At 56.0% G+C, this 24,605-nt stretch overlaps 2 protein-coding genes across 2 annotated transcripts; one reads left to right on the forward strand and one right to left on the reverse strand.

Moving 5' to 3' along the window:
* The first annotated feature begins 749 nt into the window (after window positions 1-749).
* Window positions 750-9,458, forward strand: LOC128273345 (histone acetyltransferase p300-like). The gene is made up of 3 exons (XM_053011290.1): window positions 750-835; window positions 2,182-2,609; window positions 6,638-9,458. Exons 2-3 carry the CDS (start codon window positions 2,592-2,594, stop codon window positions 8,522-8,524), a joined length of 1,905 nt encoding a protein of 634 aa, XP_052867250.1. The 5' UTR covers window positions 750-835; window positions 2,182-2,591; the 3' UTR covers window positions 8,525-9,458.
* Window positions 9,459-14,600: 5,142 nt separating this feature from the next.
* LOC128267032 (uncharacterized) lies at window positions 14,601-20,005 on the reverse strand. Its single transcript, XM_053003826.1, has 3 exons — window positions 19,972-20,005; window positions 17,511-17,632; window positions 14,601-17,318 (listed from the first exon to the last, which is right to left on the reverse strand). The coding sequence occupies exons 1-3, from the start codon at window positions 20,003-20,005 to the stop codon at window positions 14,601-14,603; spliced, it is 2,874 nt and encodes a 957-aa protein (XP_052859786.1).
* Between the last annotated feature and the right edge of the window lie 4,600 nt (window positions 20,006-24,605).

Below are 24,605 nucleotides of genomic sequence, written 5' to 3' on the forward strand. Positions count from 1 at the left end.
GTCCAAAAATCCGACATTTTCTCCGACAGTTCAAACACTGGGACCAACATACTCCACGGGGCTCTGCCAGGCTTCTCCTGGAGCGAAGGTCTAGCGCCGGTTGTTGCTCTCCAACCGTGGCCGAATGCCAATGGTGGGTGTCGTTGAGCATCTAGGCTGCTCCCCGTTATGCCCCCGTTCATTGCCGCGTAAGCCTGAAACCCTCAAACACCACCAGCCAACAAGCCCGCGTAGTTTCCTATGATTTTCTATCGCTCAATAGTGCGCATTCCCATGCGCTCCAGCATGCGCTTGCTTCACTGTCACACGCCTTCCTACCTCACTCGCCCCTTCTCTCTCTCTCTCACTCGCTCTGTCTCTCCATGTGGTTGTCGTCGGCGACCCCGTGGCGATTGGTGATTAGTTGGCGCGGAGGCGACCAGCGTCGTGTGGAAGGCACTTGTGACGAAGTTCCTTGACGAGCTTCGCTTTCGTTCGTTCCCACATGGACATCTGGGGTGGAACTTGGGTCTGGGGTGGTGGACTTCGCCGGCCCCATGCGCCAGCGATCTCCCTCTTGCGTCCGCGGCCTACTGGGGCGCCCGCGCGCGCGCGTCGTTGCCTCGCTCACTCACACGACTCGCGGGCTGCGACTCCCTCTCTGCAGACCAGACACCAGGTCGTTTCGGGGTGGCCCGGGTGGTGGTGTTGTACCGGAGTGAATGTTATAAAACAGATTGCAGATCGTCGTTGGCGTTACATTTTGCAAAGAACCATTCCCCAGTGAACAGAGGGTCTCTCCATTCCTCTGTGGTACCGTCGGCCCAACCCGCGCGAAACCGAACGCCCGGCCCAGGTCTGTGCATCTGTGCCTCCCAAGCACACCCGGGGGCGTGCAGTGTGTTTGTGTGTCTGTGTGTGTGTGTGTCTGTGTGTGTGTGTGCAGTCAAGAAAACAACCGTCGCTGCTGGCGGAGGTCAGCTGGCTGCTGTGGTGTGCCCAGCAATAAGCAACTGACTCTGACTGTCACAGTCGTTCAGAACTCCTGGAGTCGTTAATTTTGTTTTGTCCGGGGCGATCTGACGCTCCAAGAGGAGCTGAGGATGAGAGAGAGTTCAATGACTTGCGCAAGAACTCTTGACGACACACCGTACGTCGGAGAAATACTTCAAATCTTTCAAAGTCGTTCAATCCAACGTGTCCCGGACATATAATGGGTCCTGGTTTTTCGACTAGTTTGTGGCGCCGTCGTCGATCAAGGAAAGTGGTCGATCCGTTCAGACAGTGGCCCGCAAAGTTCACTACCCTTCCACACTGCCTTCCGCTGCCTGCCTGGCTTGGGGCAATTATCATATCAACTGCCGGATGAGTGTTGGGGATATTAAAACGCTCCACCCACGCTGCACCCACGCTGCTGTTTCGCCCGCCTGGGATGTCGGATCGGAGATACCTCCAGACACTAGCTCTACAACCCATACACCCCTCTCCTTCTGTCGCTCTCTTTCTTTCTCTCTGTATCCCGCCTTGCTTTTGGATCGGGAGTCAAAGTCGTAAAGTCGATCGCTTCGAAGGCGTCGTCGTCGAAGGCGAAAGTAAAAGTAGTGCGCTGCGGTCGGAATGGAAATCAGCTACGCCGTCGCACTGCCACCGTTGCGGCGACAGCAGGGATATTTAGGAACCGCACTACTCCACGACGACAACGACGACGTAGGCGCTGGGCAAAAAGGCGGACGATCCTACGTTGTCGTCGCCGTAAAGTCTTGACATTGCCATGCCACTGAACACGCCCGAATCTGGTCTTCCTTTTGGACTCCACCAATATGCGGGATGTCTATGTAGGTGAAAGTTTGTTAGGCGCTAGGCTAGGGTGCAATCGACTGCAGCTGCTGCTGGGCTGTGTGTACGTACGCTCACACGCTGAAGCTACCGTCCGACTTCCGGGAAGGTCCGGGTCCCACGATGGTTTTAGAAAGTCAAGTCCCACAGTGTTGTGGTTCACCTAGCCGCCTGTGGTCCGGTTTGTTTGGTGTGGTTCGTGCACTATGCTAGAGCCAATCCAACTAGCCTGCTCCAGAACTTGTCGCTTCCCAGCACTCCCTCAGCTCATCAGCTCCTCAGCTCATCAACTCTTTCAGATATTCTTCCGAGATTCTCAGTTCAGTTTTTCAACCAATCCGTGTTTGTAACTTCCTTTTCTTACAGCGTACATTACAGCGAACGCAATTCGGCATTGTGCTCGTTCGTGTGTGTGTGTGTGCGTGTGTGTGAGAGAGAGTGAGTGAGAGTTCGTAATAGTGTACTAGGACTACTGGCTACCGGAGTGAACAGGGTGGCGATCGTGTGCGTGTGTGTTGCTGAGGACCGGTCAGGGTGCAACGCAAGGACATACTCTCTAGGCGCTGCCTGTCGCTCCGTGCCGATCCAGTCCATCAAACTCAATCAAATTCGTACCCAGTAGAGATTCTAGTCCCCGTCCGACGGACGGAGAAGCGCGGCACGGGAAACAGGTACACCTGTGGCCTGGTCAGCTATCAAAACTTTCCAACGCTCCTAAACGTCGCAGCAGGAGCAGGTGTCCCAGAAAACAGTTCCAGTTGCAGTTCCGCTTCGGAATGCGTTTCCAACGAACGGTAAGTTAGCGTGGTTCATCGAGTGGTTCGATGCTGCTGGGGTGCCAGCGGGGGGGGGGGGGGGGTGGTGGGCCACCCGGGCAGTCTTATGCAACTCTTCGTCCACACGTCTGTGGTGTTTTATTTGGGGCGGAGATTTTGGGTTCTGATCCAGGAGATCGGAGAACCACACGGTCCACGGGCAGCCATCGGCATTGCAGCCGTGTCGGACGTTGTACATTTTACCGACGACTACCTTCTTCTTCAGCTGGCAAGTCATCGATGGGTGCCGTGTGTGGACTCCCGTCGAACAACTCCAGAACAGAACTGACACAATAGTAGTAGCAGTAGTTGACTTGAATGTGTGTTGTGGCTTCTTGACGACGATAGATCTGGCCAGAAAGTAATCAACGATACATTCCAGTCTGAGCATTCTGAGAAAGGAGGCGCATGGTCACTCACATCAACCCCCTAGGATCGTGGAGTTTACGACTCGTTCTGCGTCCAGGATTCGCTCTCGAAACGGGCAAGAACAGGACTATCATGCATGTGGTTCCAGGGCTGCTACTGACTGGCAGAGAAGACACGATCAAATGTTCTCTAGTCTGGCGCTCTGGCACTGGGCGAGCTACATAAAAGGTTGGCCCGTTTCCACTACAGTTGGTCTGCCACCTGTGCCACCACACATACTGCTCGCGGCCTGCGAAAAAAAGGGCGAAAGTGTTGCAAGAGGGTACGCTGCAGCGTTCACCCCCACACCACCACCGCGTTGCGTTGAAAGGCCGCATAATGTTCGGAAGTAATTAACGCAACATAATCGCAATCGCGAGCTCAGCGTCGTCGTCGCCGCACATCGCATGCCTCAAAATGCCCAAACAGTCTCACGTCGTCGTCGCGCGTTGTGGTCCAAGTGTCTACCTCGGTTGTCTTCTCACGGTTCTTGTGAGCCCGGGCCGCCCGGGGTTCCCTTCACCGTGCGATGGTGGTGGCCTCACCTCCTCCACAGGGGGTCGGCCGGTCGGTCGGTGGGATACACGCTCTTAGCCATTTCATGTCGACACACACACACACACACGAGCTCAACCGCACTAGGCAGGCATAGTCCGCACCGGCTCTGGAAGGTTGCATTAGCCACCGGGGTGAGCACCCTATAGGATACTTCCACTGTGGGAGCCTACGAAGTCACAGAAAAGAAGAAGAAGAAGAAGAAGATAGAGACGAAAAAGGCCAACAAACATCAATTCAAAGAGGTAGTTTCTCACACACACACACACGTGGCAGATTGAGGAAGGGTCCGGTGCGAAAGTTGGCGCTGTCGTTCGCGGTGTCGGGCGCGCGATGCCTTCGACAACGATCACGCTCTCGATGGGATATGTTTACATTTTCGGTGCATCCTCTGCAATCCACATTTTTCGGGTGAACTCCATCTGCAGCTCCCATCTTCGCGCGAATTGTGCCCTTTTGTGAGCGCGCGAAATTCCGTCGCAATCGTTCCGTCCCTCATCATCACTAGAAAAGAAGGACGGAGATGGGAAAGATGACTTGTTCTTCTTGTTGTTGTGGTTGTGGTCTACTATACCGTCTTCGTACCGGGGCCAGGCGGCAGGTGCGAGGTGTTGAAAGCAGTACCCACAGCCAGTCGGCGGCAGCAGAATCAACAACACCCCCATGAGAAAGGGTGCCCCAAATTGGAGGGTCGGAGATGGCGTGTCACACCAACCAGCGACTCCCAGCCAACCAGCCGGCGACGCACGCGGGCAACGGCGAAACTGGTTCAAGGTTTCGGCAAGAGTTACGCAAAACGCTGTGCCTCCCGCTCGGTGGTGGGGATACACCGTGCGCGGATGATGATGACGATGATGACCGTGAACGCGCTGTGGTGACGCTGAACGCTGTGGTGCCGATGTTGACCCTTTCGTTGCGCGTTGGAAATGGAAGAATCCCGGATCCGGATCACCTATCAAACTAATCCGAGCCGTAATCCTGTGAGGTAACCCGATCCAGAGAACCGATCGGCGGTTTTATGGTGCCTCTTGGAACGCGGATCCGAGCCGGTGCTATTTGGAATCTATTCATTCGCTCCAGTCTCCCCTCCCGGCTGGTGCCGACCGGAGCCGGTTTGATGTCTCCCGGCTGCGACTACGAAACTGCGGTGATGGCAGAACGAAGCACTCGCAGAGGCTAAGGTTCGGCAGCACTCTGCCAAAAACGAACGCTTTCGGTGAGCCACTGGTGTTCTTGCTCGTGCTCCTGCGAGACTGACGTCCGGCAGAGCGAGACACCCCTGACGCAACAGCAGCGAGCGGGCATCGGCGCTCGATCGATTGCACTGACGGCGGGGACCGGGTCCCCGATCTTTAGGAGCGATCCTACATACCGAGTGCTTGGCTCGGTGGCAGCGCACGACGACCGAGCCAGATCTGCCAAACGCATTTCGGGCCGCCGCCGCTTTCCGGGCACTGCAGATGCCGATGCCGAGACCCCAACTCGTGCGACACGAGAGCGACAGAGTGACAGAGTGAGATAGAGCCTGACAGCAGTAGCAAAAAAGTTGCAAAGCGTGTGCAAAGAAAGGTTTATGTAATTCAGTCTGGTGGTAGTAGTCGATCCTCGGCCCCGGTACATGCATCTCCTCTTCCCGTGTTCCCCGCTCCGATTGCCACTCTGTTGCCCGTGTGGCCCGGTGCAGGAGATCGCTCGTGGGATCGGGGTCTGCAACAGTTCGCGACGATCGAAGCCAACGTCGATTCGGAGACACAACACCAACACACATCTCGGCAACCTGGCACAAGCTTGGACCTGTGTGGCTCCCCGAACTTTTGACATTTCTCCACCAACGCGGCGGATGGCGAACGGTGAACCAGCAGCCATACACCGACCCCGATCGCATCACTCCGTGCGCCCTTAGCCATCCCTCCTAGCTCCATCCCTTAGCTGGCCTCTCGCAACCGAGCCGCGAACCAATTGCAGACCTGCTGAAGATTAATTTGCAGCATTTGGCTGGCGCGGTTCCAGTGGCAAGGGTCGGATGCGGCAGAATGCTTCCACTGGGGGCTCCTACTTCCGGTGGTACGAACGAAAAGCACCAGGAAAGGTATGGGTAATGTCTTCCAATCGCTACCTGCTAATAGCCATCCATTCCAGATGAAAGATGGAGTTTACTAAGACGCCGAAAACTAGGCCTGATACTAGGCCATGGACCCCTTAGGGCCCTAATACGGGGGGGCCCGGAGAGTGAGAACGGTATCAGAATGCCCATCCACTAGCGACGACCGTGGTGACCGTGACCGTGAACCGACGGGGTGTTGTATCACACACTCCCCTGTGTTTTCTGTGTCCAGTTTCACTTTCATTTCAGTTCCGACCAACGAACTGCCATATATTAATTACCGCACTCTCAACAGAGTGTTACACGGTGTGTCGGCAACGGGAACCGCAGCATCAAGAGAAAGAGAAGCCAAGAAACAGTCAAAGAGAAAGAAAAAAAAGGGAAAGCAAGACACGAGAGAACGAGCGAGATTGAAAGTGAACGAAATGTTACATCGGGGATCGCGTGGAAGGCTCACTCAGTTCTCGATGTGGGTTGACGAGTTTCTGAGAGAGATATAATATTGCCACTCGGATCAATCTGGGGGGCCAGACGAAGCGTATACACTCGATTTGACATCAATCTATAACGTTGCAGTGCTTGCTACAAAGTTGCATCTTGTTGAACATAAGACGAAACTCCTCAAGCTGTTGTCAAGCATCATTCCCATCGTTTTCTACCTGGAATCGAATCCTACAAGGTTCTAACACGAGCAGGGCAGACTATTCAGTTCCTCTGCTTCTTATCCGGCAATTAGAACCACAGCCTAGCGGTTTCGGTCTGGTGACCAGGGGACAACGTTCAACTGCTGTTGCTTTCTGTAACGTTGTGTTTTCTACCGGACGGAATTACCGACACAGTCGGCTCCCCTACGCGTATTTCTTCACTTCCGTCCTGTCCGTTGATTCTACACTGTACACTCATATGATTGGTTATTTTTGCTCTCTCTCTCTCCCTGCAGCGGTTAGTGGTCGCCGTTGCCGCGTTGCTGGTGGCGACGTGCGGTGTCGACGGGCAAACGCGCCGCCTCCGGGTCCGGCCGCGGGTCCTGCCGGCGGCGGCTCCGGCTAGCACCGAGTACGGTGACAGCGCGGAAGAGTCGGCCGACGATAACCGGCCGCAGGCGCAGGGTGCCTACCCGCAGTACTACCGGGCGCAGGACCGCAGCGGAGCAGGCGAACCGAGCGGCAATGGCGGCGGCGGCCGACGCGGCGACGACCAGCGGTTGGTGCTGGTGGCGGCGTCCGACGAGGAGGACTACGATGCGGGCGGCGGCGGCCGGTATGGGCAGCCGGTGCTGAGGGCGCGCGCCGACCAATCGTACCAACGGCCGGCGGCCAAGGGCACCCTGTCGACGGCGGCGCCGCCACCGGCCGCCCGGCAGAAGACGGAGCACAGCAACGAGGGCCGGGCACCGCCGGTGCAGACGATCCGGAACTACAGCAAGGTCAACGATGACGGTTCGTTCACGTTCGGCTACGAGGCGGCCGACGGCTCGTTCAAGGAGGAAACGCGCGGCACGGACTGCGTGGTGCGCGGCAAGTACGGCTACATCGATCCGGACGGCAACAAGCGCGAGTTCACGTACGTCTCCGGCAACCCGTGCGACCCCAACAACCCGGACGGCAGCGAAGAGGACGAGGCGGACCGGGCGGAACAGTCGGACGATGCGGGCGGTGAGAACGTGCCGCAAAACTATCCCGCCCGCCGCCCGGTGCCACTACCGGCCGCCCGGCCCACCCAGCCGCCGGCGGCCGCTCGGCCAACGGTCGCCACGACCGTCTTCCAGAACGACTACCAGAGCGAGCGGACGCGGCTCAGCGGCGGCTCGGGCGAGGAGGAGGTGCAGATCGGGCAGCGGGGTGGGCGGCCAGTCGCCCGGCCGTTTGCCGGCGGTGCCGTGACACAGACCGTGACGCAGCGGCCGCGCGTTCAGCTCGCCCCAACCACGGCGCATACGGTTGTCCCGGTCAACATCACGCCCAAGCCGGTTTACCGTGCGTCCCCGCAGCCCACGTTCGCGCCCACCACCTACCGACCGGCGCCGATCCTGGCCACCGAGTTTGGGAGCGGCTCGCCGACGACGCGCGGACCCTCCAACATCGATTTCGAGGCCGAGTTCAAGCGCTTCCAGCAGGACAACAAGGTGCCGTCATCGACTACGTCACAGCCTCCGTCGCCGCCGCCAACTGTGACCTCGTCGTTCGGCAAGGGCGTCCCGTCCCAGGTGGGGGTGGCCAGCGGTAACCCGATCTACCAGTCGCAGCTCATCTTCGACCCGGCCTCCGGTCAGTACGACACCGCGCTCTACCAGCACCTGCCCCAGAGTGACGGTGACTTCCAGCTGAACCACCGCATCCAGCCATTCGTGAGTGGTCCGCCGAAGCAGCCGCCGCAGCACCATCATCAGCAGCAGCACCCGCAGCAGCACCCGCAGCAGCACCATCATCAGCAGCACCAGCTCGTTTCGCTCGAGCAGCTCCAGCAGCAGTCGCCGCTGTACCGTACGGTTGCGCCTGCTCCGCTTCGGCCGCCGCCACAGGCCGTCCAGATACCGCAGCAGCTGTACCAGAAGCAGCAGAACGAGCTACAGTTCATCAACAGCCAGCAGCTGTTCGCCCAGCAGCTCGAGCTCCAGCAGACCCAGCTGCGGGCCGATCGGCTCGAGGCGGCCAAGAAGGTGAACGGGCCGCCCCCGCAGCTACATCGCTTCCAGCCGCCGCAGGCGCTGCAGCAGCAGCCGCAGCAGCAGCAGCAGCAGCAGTACTACTTCATCCAGCCGCAGCCGGGCTCGCCGCAGGGTGGTCAGATAGATGCGTTCCTGCGAGGTCACAATATCGAGTACTAAGACTACCCCCCCCTGACTCCTAACCAGCCCTTCCCCTCATACCTGCCTCAGCTCTGTTTGGGCGTCGTCCACCTGTCAGTCCGATCTGAGGTGATCCCGGTCTCTTCTTTTCTGGTCTCTCTCTCTCTCTTTCTCTCTCCATGGAGTCTAATCTTTTCGGAAACTTTTCTTACCTAACCTACCTACTCACCTACTCTATGGTCCCTTGCTGCTTTCGTCGCCCCCGCCCCCTGTAGTTGACCGTGTAGTAGAAAGCAGCCTAAAACTGCGAGATTCGTGACTAAGTTTAAATGTTCGTAACACTTCGACTGGCTCCGACTTTATTCTGTACCATATCTTCCACCGCCCAGAACTCCCGCACGGTGGAGATCATTAATGGGGGGTTTGGAGTCTCCGCACGCCACAAAACGACCCTCGTAGTCCAGGCCGAGCCGTGGCTCCTTGGGCTCCGCGTGGCTGCGTTTTTGTTTTCTTTTGTTTTCTGTTTTTAAATCATATATCGCACTACACACACACACACACAGTACTCGATAAGTTAAGCGCAAGTTCTCGAGGTCCACCGAAAGCCCACGAGGTACTGGCATATAGCGTAGTGTTGAACGAAGTGTACCGTGTAGGGTTTAGTTTGGACCTGGCCGGGCTCATAGGCAAGGGAATTTGGTCAGGCTTCACCACCACCACACGGTTCCGGGAGAGTTCCGGAGTCGGACACAAAACAAACAAGGCCTATACGCTGAACATAGTTTTGAACAGTGCAGGCGTGCAGAAAACATGAAGTTAGAAGAAGGAAGGCGGCCGAAACGAAACGAGGAAGATACACACGAAGAAGACGAAGCTTGCAGACGAAAGTGTGAATATGTAGAGTATAGTAACGTGAAGGAAATCGTTTGAAACAAAATAAAAACTAAGCAACTAAGCGAAAAACTACCGAAACAACGCCCCCCGGTGTGTTAGTCCATCCGTCCGTGTCCGTGTGTGTCCGTGTCCGACGGGGCGTGTCTCGTGTCGCGGTGTGTGTTGTGTAACACACCGTACGAGGAGGTATATGGAGGGTATGCTGTGGGTACATCGATTGCGCGGTCAGTCCTTTCCCTTTTCAATCAGCCCGGGTGATGCCGCAACCGCAGCCTCAGCCTCAGCAAGCAGCCTCCGCAACGCTGCCCCACGGCTGCCCCTCGCAACAACATCAACAATAACAGTAATAAATAAATAAAAAAACAGAAAAAGGTAACGCATAATATGAGTCAATGAGTAAAATGTCACTCGCCACACTCTGCCGCGGAATAATAACAATAATCAACGGTGCCGTGCCGTGCCACTCCGGAGCAGCAGCACCGAGCAGTGAATGTTTCTGGCGGCGGTGTCTGGGACGCCCAACGCGCTGCGATTGATCGGCCCAAAGGTTGGCCGACCACCGGACGACCTTTCGGGCCGCAGCCGCCGCCAAGGAGTCCCGTTCGGCGTCGCGTCGAGGAATTCAACAACCACACCACACACTCACACACGCCTGTGGCCGCCTGTGACCCATAAAAGGGGGGTACGTGAGTCACCAATCAGGCAAGCAGTCTGAGGCTCAGAACCCGTCAGCAGTCAGTCGGGGGGAGGGCGTTTAGCCACCCCGCCCCAGGGGGGTTCTGAGCACTGTGGGCGCTGTAACGGGTGGAGGGCTGTTTTCTCCGCGTAACCCAACGTATTGGCTGCTCCCCCCTCCGCCATGCAGGTTCCCGCCTCAAGCTCCAACACTTTAGTTAATGGAGCAGCGCTAGAGAGGCAGAATTGATTAGAAGGGCCCGTTATTAGTTGGAGGGCACTCTCTCTCTCGATCGTTCGCCCGGCAAGGCGTGTCGCCGGTGCCCAAGCCGGTGACTAAGTCGGGCAAGAATTTGCGTAACGGAAGGTCGTTCGAAACTGCCGCCGTCCACCGCCGTTTCTGGAGCACTTCAAGGCGGACGTGGCGGAACTCTCGGGCAGTTCGCGGTTGGAATGTGGTTCGCGTCGATGGGAGGGAACCCATTAAGATTGTACGGTGACGATCGGGGGGAAGGGTGGATTAAGAGGCTGGGCGGGGTACTCTTGTCTTGTCAGCTTGTCTCCCTAGGTGAGCCGGATCCAAGATAAACATCGAGCGCCAGCTGGGCGGCCAGCTACGGTTTTGGAGAGCTCGGTGCCTGTCTGATGTAGAAACAACAAAATACTACGCCCCGAGGCGATACACACTAGGTTCAAGGTCAACCGCTGCCATAGGATCTCGCTGTACTCCGCCATTGAGCCAGGAGCTCTAAATATCCGAAAAGCCCTACAAAATACATTGAAGCGAAACCCAAGAAGCTCTTGAACCTTCCCATGTAGCGCTTTCCTTCGCTCCCCGCCTTCCCCGCCCGGCCCTGCTTTGTGGAATGGGCCATTGCCATTGGTATCATTCAGGCGAAGGTTAACTCGGGCGGTGTCCTTTAATCCTACCTGGTCTCGTCCAGCTACTCAGCTCAGCTGTCTCGTGGGCCGTCCGTCACCTAGTCCATCTGCGACTGCCACAGACCAACACGGGGAAGGGAAGTACTTTCGTTTCTTCGTCGGGTTCGCGGGCGCGGGTGATGATTTTTAAAACGACAACCACCCCGAACGGAGCCGCTGGTAGGTGACCTAACGCTGCGCTCTAGCCAGACGGGCACCCACCCCCCTGCCGTGAAAATCAACCCACAGGGCAAGAAAAACGCGTTTCACCACTTTCTCCTTGCCGAGTCGACCATATCCGGTCGTTGCATGTGCGTTACGCAACGTTACAAATTACGCATTTTTCTAGCAGCGGCACGTCTTTTTTCCCCCCGAAGCGGCGGAATGGGAAAGCGGAACCCAGCTACCAACCGAGGCCGGAATTCGATCCACAGGAGCGACAGGCACGTCCAGGACGCGGGGCAATGGGGTGAAGTGCCAACCTTCCACCTCCGACTTCGACTTCGATCGAACTACTGCTCGAAACTACTCGAACTCAACTCGGGTTCAGGGTAAGTGAAATCGTTCCTGGGGCGCGCGCTGGGGTGTCTACGCCCGCTATCGGTCGGTCTCAAGAGAGATCGGTCCCGGCGAAATTGTGCAAGTGGCAGGTGTTAGGTCTCAATTAACCGATTGGTGGTTCGCTGGAACTGGAAGACCAGGAGGTAAGATAGCCTATAGTACGACTATGGTAAAACATAACCGGAAGTTTGCTTGTAGCTCAAAAACTCTTTCCAAAAAGTTTCCAAAAACATCCGGTCTTCTTCCGGTACAGTCGTCAATGCGTTCTTCGTTGCGGTTTCTATCTTTTCTATAGATTCAAAACGGTCTCCACGGAGCGGTCTCTTGAGCTTATCGAAAAGCCACTTGATGTCAGGCGCCTTCGGTGGGTGCGGAACGATATGGGTCAAATTTGGGACGAAATGATCACGAGTGCAGTGCGAGATGGTGCATTATCGTGAAGCAAAACCCAAGAATTGATCACCCAACAAATCTGGTCTTCAATTTGAAAGGAATTCATGATGCCCAACGCCACAATCGTCAAAGAAAACTGAAAGCATGGCCTTGATTCTTGACTTGCTTTGACGTGATTTTCTCGGTTTCGGCTGACCTTTAGCACGGTGTTCACTTGATTGGTTGGTCGTTTCCGGGGCGTAGTAGATCCAAGTCTCGTCTCCAGTTATGAGCGGGGTTCCTTTTTGTCTTGATAGTCAACCAGCATCGTTTCACACACTACAACGTGGTGCTGTTTCTCTATAAAATTGAGCGTTTTTGGCACCAATCGGCATTTCGCTTTTCGGAGACCCGGAATGGTCACCCTCCACTGATCCTTTCGATAGTCCAACAAGGTCAGCAAGCTCTCTGTCCTCTGTTAGTCGTGTCGATTTTGGAGCACCAATTCTTTGACTTTATTGCCGTGTAGCTCATTATAAAAAACGAAGAATTCACTTTTGACTGTTTATAAAAGGACCCGTATCGCAATGCTTTGGTCAAAATGGTCACCCTCCACTGATCCTTTCGATAGTCCAACAAGGTCAGCCAGCTCTCGTACTGTTAGTCGAGTCGATTTTGGAGTACCAATTCTTTGAGTTCACTTTAACTGTATCGCAATGCTTTAACGTAGAGCCTGGTGACAGAGTTTCCCCTCTTGGGAGTAAAAACATTTGTCTCGATCGGAATCACAAACAAATTCAAAATACAAATTCTCCTTACTGTTTGGCCACAGTGTTTTGTCAATCAATGTGGTGTCCTGTAAAAAAGTAACCTAGACCCTTATACTATAGAGATACTATTTTTAGTGGTTGTCAATGACCTCTCCTTAGCTCTTCCCGTTGATTCACATCCTGCGAACCATGCAAGGCACCCATAGCAAGGTGATTTAAGGAAGAATTTATGGGTTATCCAACCTTTTAATTAGTATGACGGTGCTTTACAGTTAAATTTCTGACAAGTTAGATTACTTTTCATAGGGGCACTGGGGTTCCAATTTGCGTAGATCCATCACCACATAGGTGTAGCGGTCCAAGGGTCCGCTATTGCTGTGCCCTTCCTCAAACAATAAAGGCAATAAAGCGCAATATGCTTCATTTTGTAGAGTTGGTAACAGTACCACAGTACAATTCCTCCAGGCGAGGGATATAAAGAGATCGGGTGAATAAATAAATAAAAAGTAAATTAATTAAATATATAAAAAAGTAGAGAAAACTTATTATTAAAGCACAGTATTAGCGCAGCGTGAACCTGGTTTTCCATGAGGTTGTTTATCCCATATTTTAAATGTAATCAACAACATCAGGGTGACCTCACAAGCTATCGAATAACTACGACCTGAATCTCGAGGCCTTCCGGAGCTCCAATCACCGCTCCGCTCGAACCAGATCTCGGCCGACCTTATCCGTTGGCCTGCCGCCCGCCATTACATCATTTCGCCGAAAGGCGAACAGGAATGAAAAGTGTCACACATTAATCGAAAATAAACCGCCCTTCAGCCCGCGTGCGGTGGGGCGGCCTGCAGTGCAAAAGCTGGCACGGCATGGCGTAACCGTATCGCACTGCATGCGTTGCCTGCTGCGCCCCTCAATCATATGGTTGGCAACCGTGCATGCTGAAATGCCGAGGCCGAGGCGATTACCCATGAAGAGGGGAATCAAGCAACGAATCCGTGCACTGCATTGCAGCATTTCAGGCGTTATACTCACGCTACGAGCTTTGACAACAAAAGCTTCTCTCTGGCTCCCAGAAAACATTCGATGCTTCGACATTTGATGCGGCATTTTATGGCGTTGCCCTGGGAGAAAAATGCTTTGCCAATTTGTGTTGCTCTATATACAAACACTGATTGACTTTTCTCAGGTCGTACTGCCTGTGGCTTATCCTGGCAACAATCTTTCTTACAAGTAATCATTAGTTTGCCATATAAATCATGTAACGAGCAACGGTAGTACCAGTACCAGTATCACTGACTGTTGTGCCATTTCTCACGCTCCGCGCTCCACCACCTAGTATAGCACCTAATTTGGTACACAACGGTACCGTCCGGAGCCGGCACGGACGGGCGGACGGAAATTTGCACAACACGCTCCCCCGAACAGCCAGAGCGCTCTGAAGACACTGACCAAATTTTGAGTTAGGTGCCCTTGAAAGTGCGCGTTTTTGAGTGCAATGCCACTAACGCCACGAAACTGCGCTCACTTGCGACACCAGGCCCGCGGTCCGTATTGTTCATCCTAATGTGACAGTTGGCCTCTACTTACCTACCAAATGACAGTTACCTACCAAGTGTGCCGTGTCGGCCAGCGATACGCAGAGTAAGTACACGGGAAGAATTGGGCGGGGGAGGGGCAGATTGGTTTCAAGGCAGGTTTTATTACCGTCGTGTGGTGGGATTGATGGGAATTTGAGAGGCTTTGCTTTCCTTCGGCGGTCCCTCGGAGAACTTCTCGGAGCTTGCGGAGGAGATGGGAATGACGCAATGAGAGAAGAACGATACGTGGAGAAAACCGACCTGACGGCCCCTAGTTTGCTACGTCTATATTTGGAACGCTCCGAAAAGCGACCCTATACTAATCTATCGCCTCACGGCGGCTCACTCCTCGCCGAGGATTTGTACACTACGCACCGGCTTCTTGCTGTACAGTGAAGACATGGTGGTTGCTGACCCGCCCAACTCCCCGCGTGGTGGAGGCGTTTGGGCTCGCACGGTCGTCATCGACGGGGCACCCTGCAGTGAATAGCCGCCGCCGCCGCCGCCAGTAAGGCTAGCGGCCGCCGCCGCCGCCAGTGGTAGCACCTCGCCCGACGATCCGGGTGCCTGCATCGCGAGCATCAGCATCCGGTAGAGGAGGCTTTCCCGTACCTCGGGCGGCAAATAGTCGGCTCCGCCGCCGCCGCGGCCACCCAGCGGCTCCTGCGATGGGTAGTACCCCTGGCCCAGGCGGCGAATCGCGGATCCTAGTCCGTCGCGCCCACCGTAACCGGACGCATCCGGCGACCCATCGGACCGAACCCCGGCACCGGCCGACGGACTGTAGAGCAGGTTCTGGTAGCCGTCGTACTGCCCCAGGTGGCCACCGTACGGGAAGGGTAGCGGGGGTCGAGGAATCTGCTGCTGTGGATAACCGCCGCCCGGCAGCCCGTACGGCGCGACGGACGGCTCGAGGAAGTACGGATTGTGCGGATTGTAGCCCCGGCCGCCGAAGCCGCCCGGATGATAGCCGCCGTAGCGCAGGGCGGCGGCCTGCTGTTGCTGCAGCTGCTGATGCCGATAGATCAGCACCTGCAGGATGCGCTCAAAGTCGCGCGCCGTCAGGGGCCGCTCGGCCGGGATGTCGTAGTAGTACGGGCTAGGTGCTAGGCGGCCACCACCGTAAGGCACCGGAATTGGGTACGAGCTTTGCTGTTGCTGCTGGGACGGAGGCTGCTGATGATGTTGTTGCTGTTGCTGCTGCTGCTGCTGTTGCTGTTGCGAGTAGCCGTCGGGTTCAGCCGCCGGCAGCAAAAGGCGCCGCTGTTGACGGTACGCCGCCAAGTACGGCGGCTGACCGTTTTCTCGGCCGCCGCCGATGTCGTTGTCAGAGGGTGGCTCCTGCCCCGTCGCCCGCCCATACGGCAGCTCGGCACGCGCGAACGGCGCCGGGGGTTGAGGTGGTGTTGATGGCAGCCCGTACGGGGTACGGTAGCGCAGACCCGGCGGCCGATAATCAATCGGTCGCGGCCGGAACAGGATAGGGTGGCGCTCTTCAGCCTCCGGTTCCGCTTCGCTGGCGGCCGCCGCCGCCGCCGCATGAGCCGCCCCCGGTATCTGCACCACCGACTGTCCGTGCACCGGACTGTCCGTGACGTAGCTGTTCTCGGACGTTGACTCGGTTGACGGCTCATAGGCGTGCCGGTTAGCGGCGGCTGATGGTGGCTCCGTGGGCGGCTGTGCTCTCGGAGGCTGCCTCACGTACACCCGCTCGGTGGTGGGAAGCCGCTCGCCCTGCGCCTGCAGTACGCTCTGGAGGTGGGCGGCTCGCTGACGAGCCGCCAGCACGGCGGCTGGGATGCGCGTCGTCGGGTGCGTGGTGTACAGCGAGCGTGCCCCCACGCCCCCGCCGCCGTACAGCTCACCACCGTCAGCGTAGGTGATCTGTTGCTGTTGCTGTGCCTGCGCCTCGTACTGCTCCCCAGACTCGCCGCCGGTGACGGCGGCTGGTGACGTTAGCTGCCGCCGGAAGAAGTTACCCCGGACCGTTTTCTTCGAAGGGTGCGTAGAGTGGCCGAACTTGGGTGGACTCTCGAGCCGCAGCTCGGGGCGGGCCAGCTGCTCCGCCGGCTTGGCCGCCTGGTACGGGAGCGGCGTCGGCCGAATGATCAGCAAGCCGCCGCCGCCCGGTTTCGTGTGGAGTAGTGTCGAAGCGGTGTGAGTGGAGGATGCCGTTGATTGCTCACTAACCTCGCCCACAACCGCCGCCGCCGTCGTCACACGCGTGGTGGTCGTTGTGGTGGCGCCGCGTGCTGGAGATGTTTGCGGCATCTCCGTCGTGGATGGAGCCGCCACCATGGGACTCGTAGCCGCCGCCGCCACCGTCGTCACTGCCGCCGTGCTGTTGGTGGTGCTCGGCGTGGAATAGTTGGGACGCTTGCGGGGGATCGTCTGGATGACACTGGGGCGCAGGGTGCTGCCGTGCTGGAGGGTATACTGCTGCAGGTGATGTTGCTGCTGCGTGGGCGGCTGATAGTTGGACGGGCGGCGTGTGGTCGGGACGAGCAGCTGGTGCTGCTGGTGAAGGTGCTGGGAGCGGTTCGCACGCACCGGAATGTGTACGATGTCCTCCTCCTGATCCGGCACCGGTGTTACGGCCGCCGGCCGCAGCGGCTGCTGGGCGGCCAGCGGGCGGCCAGCGTCGCCACCGTACGACACGCGCTTGATGTCACCGTTCGCGTCGATGTACCCGTACGTGCCCTTCACGTTGCCGAGCACGTCCCGGCTCTCGATCTTGAACGTACCGTCTTCCGCCTCGTACCCGACCGTGTACGAGCCGTCGTGGTTCACCTTCCGGATCTGTTTGATGATCTCCAGCCGCTGCGGGTCCTTCGTTTCCGCCTCGCTCAAATCGACGTACGGTGGTGCGGAGCTGAGTGCGTCATCGAGCCGCAGTGTCACCGGGAGCGTGGTGTGCGTCGCTTCCACCTGCGCGTCCGTCGTGCTGATGGCGGCCACCGGGCGGCCACCGGAGCTCAGCAGCCCTAGGCCCAGCAGCCCCAGCCGTAGCCAAATCTGCCAGCCGCCGTGCACTTTCAGCCGCCGATCCGATACGGGGCACTGTAAGTGGAAGGTACGAACACATGCGATCGATTACCCAATTTGCTGCTCAACACCATGGCCCCCCCCCCCCCCCTCTCTCTCTCTCTTTCTCGCTCTCTGCCTATGGCTGCGGCTGCGGTGGATCCCAGGCTGTGGCGACACACGCGGCGCTGCGTCGGTACCATTAATATGGATTTAGTCCCACGTTACGATAGCCGTCAAGTCGGCCGCCACCACTACGCCGCCACCGCCACCGGTGTAGTGATAACGCACCTTTTTGCTCGCCTCGCTCGCTTTCGGTCCACCACCAACCGCCGAAGCACCGCCCGAAGCTGTGGCGCAGAGGTAATTAATTAGTGCATAATCTGGGCCCGTGGTGCGAGCGCCCGAGCGCGTCGGTGCGACCTGGTTCAGCCTGGTGCAATAGCGCCCCCCCCCTTCTTGCCGGGCCATAAAGCGTCAGCAGAGGGTGTCAGCTGGCGAATTCTCTGCGCTGCGCTGCGCTTCGTCAACAACAACAACGGCGCAGACAGTTTGTCACCACAGACTCTACAAGGCAATCGTCAGTGGCAAGATGCCGCCGCCTGAGTTGACTCCATGGCTCCATGGCGAACCTTGACACAAGCAATACTAAGAAAATCGAGAGCAAGAATCAAAGGTCTGGAGAACCAATTCTGAAACTCCTACCATAAGTTGGAACAATGTTCTGACAAGGGAAAAGCCCCAAGAATGTGGACTCATAGAACTTAAGTCCGGTCCAGTCAAGAACATGGCTGTGATCTGTAAGGTGTGTACGTAGACCTTGTTGATGAACACTCAAATGAAGTTTTACGGTGCGAGAGTATGAGAGAGGCCTTTCCTTCTAGTATCCTTCCCACAGGTCCCTGATACGGTGGGCACGCAGTCGCAGAACTCACCTTCAGCGGGGAAGATCTGAGTCCCATTTTGTAATCTTTGCCGCCGCCGCCTCCGCCGTGTGTGTGTGTGTGGCAAACTGCCTCCCCCGAGTGTAGTTTCGCGATCTAGCTGTCCGTCCGTTCACCGTTCACACACAATTACGCTCATGGGACGGTACAGTATTCGGAGCATCCGACACCTCCTATATTATCAGTGTCTTTGGTGCCGCGCGAGCACACTCGCCGATCAACCGGAGCGCTGCTGTAGTTGTTGTTCTTGGTCCGGGCTCTGGCTTTGGAGATTTGGAACTCGTGTATCGAGTCGTTGATCGGTGCACTGGGCAGCTCTCGGAGTTCGTGTTGGTATGGAGAGCACTTTTATGGAGTTTTTCAGTTTCACTTGGTCACACACTGAACTCACACTGCAGTCTGACTGACGGGCCGATCTGATTTGGGGGATCGGGAATTGATTGCTGACTGCTGCTTCCCCAGGTTGGCCTCAGACACCGGACCGGGAACCCCGGGCCTCAGTGTGATCGTCCGGCCTAAAGGTTGGTCCAATCACCTTCACTGACACACTATCCTTCTGACAGCAAACTAGGTCTTTATAGCACCACCACAAGAACACCACCCGTCAATCGGCAGTTTGTCTGCCAGGGACCACAAGGACCAGGGCAAGGACCCAGTCGTACCAGTCGCGCCGGCACAAACACTCTGCACCAAAAAGGGTCGCCACTGTTGAGAGACTCTTCACGGAGCCTGTTCGGTCGCTCAAATGAGTCCAGTGCCGTAGGTGGTACTGTGCTATATAGCCGTTCCCTCACCGGGCGCCACCACCTCAGTCGCAGCAGTCGCAGCATCAGCATCTACTCCGCCACCACAAGGCCCCGCCCCGCCACGCCGTTCCGTGCATTTCTTTTGTGAAAAAGCAGCAGGGTGGTGAGCGACAACTGGCGGCACCCGAAAATGGCCGGTGAGGCGAGATGTGGGTAGGAAAAACACACAGCGCGCCGAACCGACCCGACCCACGGAAAATCTGCAGCACCCCCCACCGACGACCTGCGGGTTACGACCGGGTAGGGGGAGTCTCTTAATTGCGAATTGTTGCTCAGCAGCAGCAGCGTCAGCAGCCGACCGACTGCAGAGGGCCAAAACGACTCACGGTGGTCATAAAAAAATGTGTGTGTGTGTGGAGTTAATCCGTTGTTGTTGTCGTCGGTTGTTGCGTCCGTTGGTTCGGGTGCTCGTGTAGTATTTTGTTTTGGCCAGCATCCCACCACCAGCATCCAGATCAGCGGTCAAGCGGTTAAGAACCCATCGCTCGATCGACGCTCTCCGGCTCACCCAGGGAAACTAGAACACTTTCTGGCGAAAGTGATGACCCTTCAGAACCTGGTGTCTTCCTTCGATGATTATTCATCTTGGCATCTTATTAAGATGGCCAAACACAGCCTTGACTTTGTCGCACTCGCTAGTCATTTCCCTTTGAGTTAGTTTTTGAAAACCCCTCAGGTGTACCCGGAAAACCAAGCCTGGACCTGATCCTGAAAGCGAACTCTACTCAGTCATCATCGGGCATCCTGTAGTCAAGGTTAGACACTGGGGTGTGATCCTAAATGGTGTGCCGCCATCCAGGCATCGCCATCGCTACTCCATCACGTGACGTGACATGACTCCCACCGATAGCCTCGCCTCTGATGCGATGACACGCTCTATAACCCCGCTGGGGCGGCTGGGTGGGCCGCTTCCTGCGCTGATGCGTGCTAGGGTCCTACGTGCCGACTGGATGACGAACGCGGACATATCCATCGCGGCTAACCTTGACGTGGGCGCGCGCGTTGGGAAATGCGATAATACACTACACATACCTCGCTTAACGCTTCGTCTGTTTCGTCGTCGACGAAAGAAAGTCAACCGCGCATGGAGGGTATGCGGCGTGCAATCGACTTTCGGCCATCGACTCCGGTCGGCCGGCCTTGAACCCGATAACCGTCGATCCGCCGAGTCCTTTGCTAAGGGACAGGGGCGTTACGTAAAACGCACGCCTACTGGTGGCTGGTGGCAAGCGCAACCCTACACGCTGCGACTTTGGTGATTCTCTGCGGTGTCGAGTACTAGCGAGATCTTCCTTGCTTCCAGTTCTTCCAGGAGTTCCGTTCCAGGACCATATTTAGTTGCCCAGAACCCAGAACTCCAGGAAGCCACAGTGAGGTAACCTCGGCCGCCAAGATTAACGTCTCCTTGATCTTTAGTCTCTCTAGGGCTTCGGTTTGCATTCTCGATGGCAGTGGAGTAGTCCCAGCCCAGCACCATAGCTCGAATACCTCATTCCAAACAGAGTGTGTGTGTGTAACGGCATAATATTTATCCCAGTCCCAATAGCCAAGGTCCGCTGGGTCGCTAGACTAATTAACAGTTCCGACTAGAAAGCCCAATTATCCTTCCGGTCCTTCTCGGGGCCGGGGCTCATTGACTACAATCGGTCGACTACATTGTTCGTTGGTCGTCAAGGTCAGGTCGATAAATCTTGGACGCTTACCCCAAACAAGCGTAAGGGTCTCGGCGTGCCGTCTCGGCTCGGCGTGATGCGAAGGCAGGAACAACAACGGCAGCATCCCAGAAGGTGATGGGAGTCTGGCGTGCGCCCCCGTATCTCTGGGCTGGATACCGCGATGTGGCAGATCTTGGACCTAAATTTATTCTTTCCGGCGACCTCCGAGCGCAACTGGAGCTGTCGTAAGGTTCCCATTAGCTTGCGGAGCTCATTTTCCACCGAAAAAAAAACTCTTAAAACAAAAACAAAGCAAGCAAGATTACTTCGCATACCTCTGCGCTCAGCACAGCACAGCACCGCACCGCAACAACCTTCGGAGACACAAAAAAACAACATTGACCCGTCCGGTGCTCGGGGTTTCGGTGAAAAACCCCAAAATCGAAATGGGTGTCGCGGCGCATCCCAGGCACGGCCCGCCCGATTCGACCTTGAGCCCGGCGCGGGTTTTTTTTTGCGTTTTTGCGGCCACCTTTTTCCCATTTGGTAAGTTAAACAGTAGTTCGCTCTAAGCCTCCAAAAGACCAAGCCTCGGAAACGGCCCCCAAGAAGCGCGGCCAGAGTCGGGCGCCGCAGCGGAACGAATCTGGAGCCTACGACACGGTCGGTTTCGAAGCCTCCGGACAGCGTGACAGCAGTGAGAGCGCGTAAGCAAAGTAGGGCCTCCGCGGGCCTCCCCTGCCGATGGTCGCCTGTCGCAGTATCTGCCGGCGGATCAGGTGCTTACCGGGCTGCGATTTTCTCACGTCCCGAAACAATAGTGCTCGCCCAGTCCGGTTTCGGGGCCTCGAAAGACCCCGCTGCTGCCACCGCTGTTGGGACACCCAACTGTCCCGCTACGATGACAACCGTCGGCCGTCAAAAAGTCGGCGGTGAGGGGGGGGTGGGGGCTGCAAAAAATCTGAATATCGAGCGACCCGGGGGGCGGTTTAGGCGTGACGTGTGGGTGACGTACTTTATGACCGGTCCGCGCCGGGGAGTTGCACACGCGCTGTCACACGCGCGCACCGTTCTTAGCCGCCGCCGCCGCCGTTGTCGGGTCCTGTGACCCGTTAAAAACAATGCCTGCGAGTGCGCCGCTTTGTGTTGGGCGCTTTGGGAAAATGGCCGCCCAGCCGCGTTGCGCACAGGAGTGTCTCTAAATGCGCGACGTCAAGGTCTTATTTGTGTTCGAGCGCGGTCTCTTCGATGACCGACTGGTAACCACACGCACACACACGCCCGCACGAGGTGTGTCCTATTGCTCAATTGAAGATTAACTAAGCCCCCGCAACGGCATGAATTGCATACGCGCGCGTGCGTGCTGGGAAGTGTGTGGTGTAAGGTTCGGGGGTCAGACAGACACAGGCGAGAATAAAGCACATGGAACCGAATATTAGTGGCTGACGGGTGCCACACACCATATGAGGTGCCAAGTTCCATATATTAATCGATTGATAGCGCCCAAACACTACCGAGAAGTGAGAGTGAGTGTGTGCGTCAACCCAGAGGGAGTCAGAGTCAATAGCCATCAAAAAATCCAATCCTCGACGTCGGCGTCGGCGTCGGTCACAGGTTGGACGGGTGCGCTCGCCCATAAAGGTGCACGTAATCCGGTGCCGCTTAGCTCTATCCGCACAATTCGGGCTCGCAACGCAACGCAACGCAGGGTGTGCAACAGCACCGTCGCCCTGGCAAACGTCACCGTCAATAAATTAAACATGACGCGCCGCTTGCGACCGCTAACGACACCTTGCCGCGAGCCTGAACGAATGAATAATTCAACCCTTTTGCTTTACTTTTTTTCAGGCCCAAAACCCAGGCCTTCGCCTGACAGTACATCCGTGACTAAGTGCGCCGCCGGCGTTTGTGTGTGTCTTCAAGACACGGTAAGTAGGGCACGGCTTGGGCCGGATTCGTCAATTAAAAATCCAAAACCCGTTCGCTGTGTAAAGTTCCTTCGACCGTTCTTGGTTTTTTTTTCAGAAGAAGACGAAGACGTTCCCAATGCGAATTAATGCCCCCGGCCCCGTCACCGGAGCGTGCTCTAGGATGTGCTCCAGGACGTGACGAATGCCGATTACTTGCCACAGCAATCAGCGCCCGTCGAGATTTGGCCATTGTTTGCGAATTGCGATTTGCTTGGGAGTTCCTATTCGTGCTGTTTTACTGCTTCCTGGTTTCAAGCGCTTATTTTGTCTTATTGTTTTATCGTATGCTATTCCAAATAGTGTTAGACGGTTTTGACAGGTGTTTTGTTTACAGTTTTGTTGCCGTCGATTTGTCTGTTTTCGGTGTCTTCAGTTCCTCGATTATTTTCATTCTTTCCTCTGGTTTCTTGTAACTCCTTCTCTTGACTTTTAGATAGTTTTATTTCTCCCTTTTCTGCGTTCCAAACTTCTGCACCGCTTCGAATTTTTTTAATTTATCGCTAATAAACGTTAAACGATAACAAAATTAAACAAAAATTCGAGGCATTTAGGTTAGTTTGAGGTTTCGTTCCGTGTCTTCAGCGCAGCTTTGTTAATCTGTCACCCGTACTCATCTCATTTGTTTGTTTCGTTTGTTCGCGGTTTCTTTAGCTATGCTTTGACCAGCGTTGGCAAGGACGAGCCAGTGAGGCGAAAAGCCCGCATAGTTGAATACACTTACGCTCACAGCCTCCCAGCCGAGGCAAAGGTGCCTCGAAAACAACCGAATGGGCAATAACGACGGCAAAATTCTCACCATAAACCTCACTCACCAACAGGCAGGTGGTCCTTATCATTAGCGAATAGAGTTTTTCTACGGCGCTAGAGGCGACTTTAGATGTTTTCCTGCGCCCGGCTCACGGTCATTTTCTCTAACCTAAGTCAGCGTCAGCGTCGGTGGGTTTGGCCAGTGCGAAGGTGGGATACTCTACGGTTTCACCTTGTGCCGTGGAACAATTCCTTCAACCACAGGCCTCTGCCCGCACCCCGCCACTCATTAGGTATTGTCAAAACTCTCCTATGCTGGGCCCTTCGCGCAGTAACAACAATTTTTCTCATCCTGTTGCAACCCGACAGCCAACCTTCTATACCCTCGTGGTATGCCACCCAACCCACTATCCCGCCCCAAAAACACGCTATTCTGCTAAGCAGCACACACCCACCACCCCATTGAAATTGACTTCAACATTACATTCAGTCTCCCGCGCGGCCCTCACCATGTCGCGTGTGAACTGCACTGATTCTATTGTTATGAATTTCTTTCTCTATCTTTCTTTGTCTCTCACTCAATCTGTCTTTTTCGCTCCCTTGGTCTTTCTTTCTCATTTGCGTGTCTTGCGCACAAGTTTTGGGGTATGCGTCCGTCATTCTGCTGAGGCCTTGCGTTCTTGTTTCTGAAGCGCGTGGCGAAACGCAAACGACATTACGCAACGCACGGGGCGCTGCTGTGTTCCAGGAACTCCAACCTAAGACGGGGGGTCCACCCATGGACTCATGTCCAAGACCAAACTCATTTTTCACGGGCTCCCCATAGTGTGGAATCCATCGACCATTTCCGTCGAGATCGAGATTTTGTGACAGTTCATGATCACAGATTGTATCACTTCCGCCTCGCCTTTCCGGTGGCACAAGAGACGCCAGGCGGATGAGCCTATCTGCGGGCCTTGTTTGACTCGGGTCCTTACCCGATCGATCGAGTCGAAAAAATATCAGGCGAACATTACCAGCAAACGGTTACCTCTGCTTAAGATGCGCGGGTGACAAGTAAGTGTCTGCCGGGCAGGGGTGGTGCTGTGGTGGATGATGGGAAAACAGCTACCCAATCCTGCACTCCGTGTGACCGTGTGCATGTGTGCGTACGCGAATGCATCATATACTGCTGAGACATGTGGCGACAATGACCGGCGTA

Source organism: Anopheles cruzii, chromosome X (assembly GCF_943734635.1).
Source record: "Anopheles cruzii chromosome X, idAnoCruzAS_RS32_06, whole genome shotgun sequence".
Lineage (NCBI taxonomy): Eukaryota > Metazoa > Arthropoda > Insecta > Diptera > Culicidae > Anopheles > Anopheles cruzii.

Bases quoted from the DNA above. Each gene is read 5' to 3' on its own strand.
- LOC128267032 (XM_053003826.1), bottom strand. From the start codon at position 20,005: ATGGATATGTCCGCGTTCGTCATCCAGTCGGCAC. The intron at 17,633-19,971 runs GTAGGACCCTAG...TCTGCGCCACAG, and splicing joins GTTCGTCATCCAGTCGGCAC to CTTCGGGCGGTGCTTCGGCG. The intron at 17,319-17,510 runs GTAACGTGGGAC...TTCCACTTACAG, and splicing joins CGGCCGACTTGACGGCTATC to TGCCCCGTATCGGATCGGCG.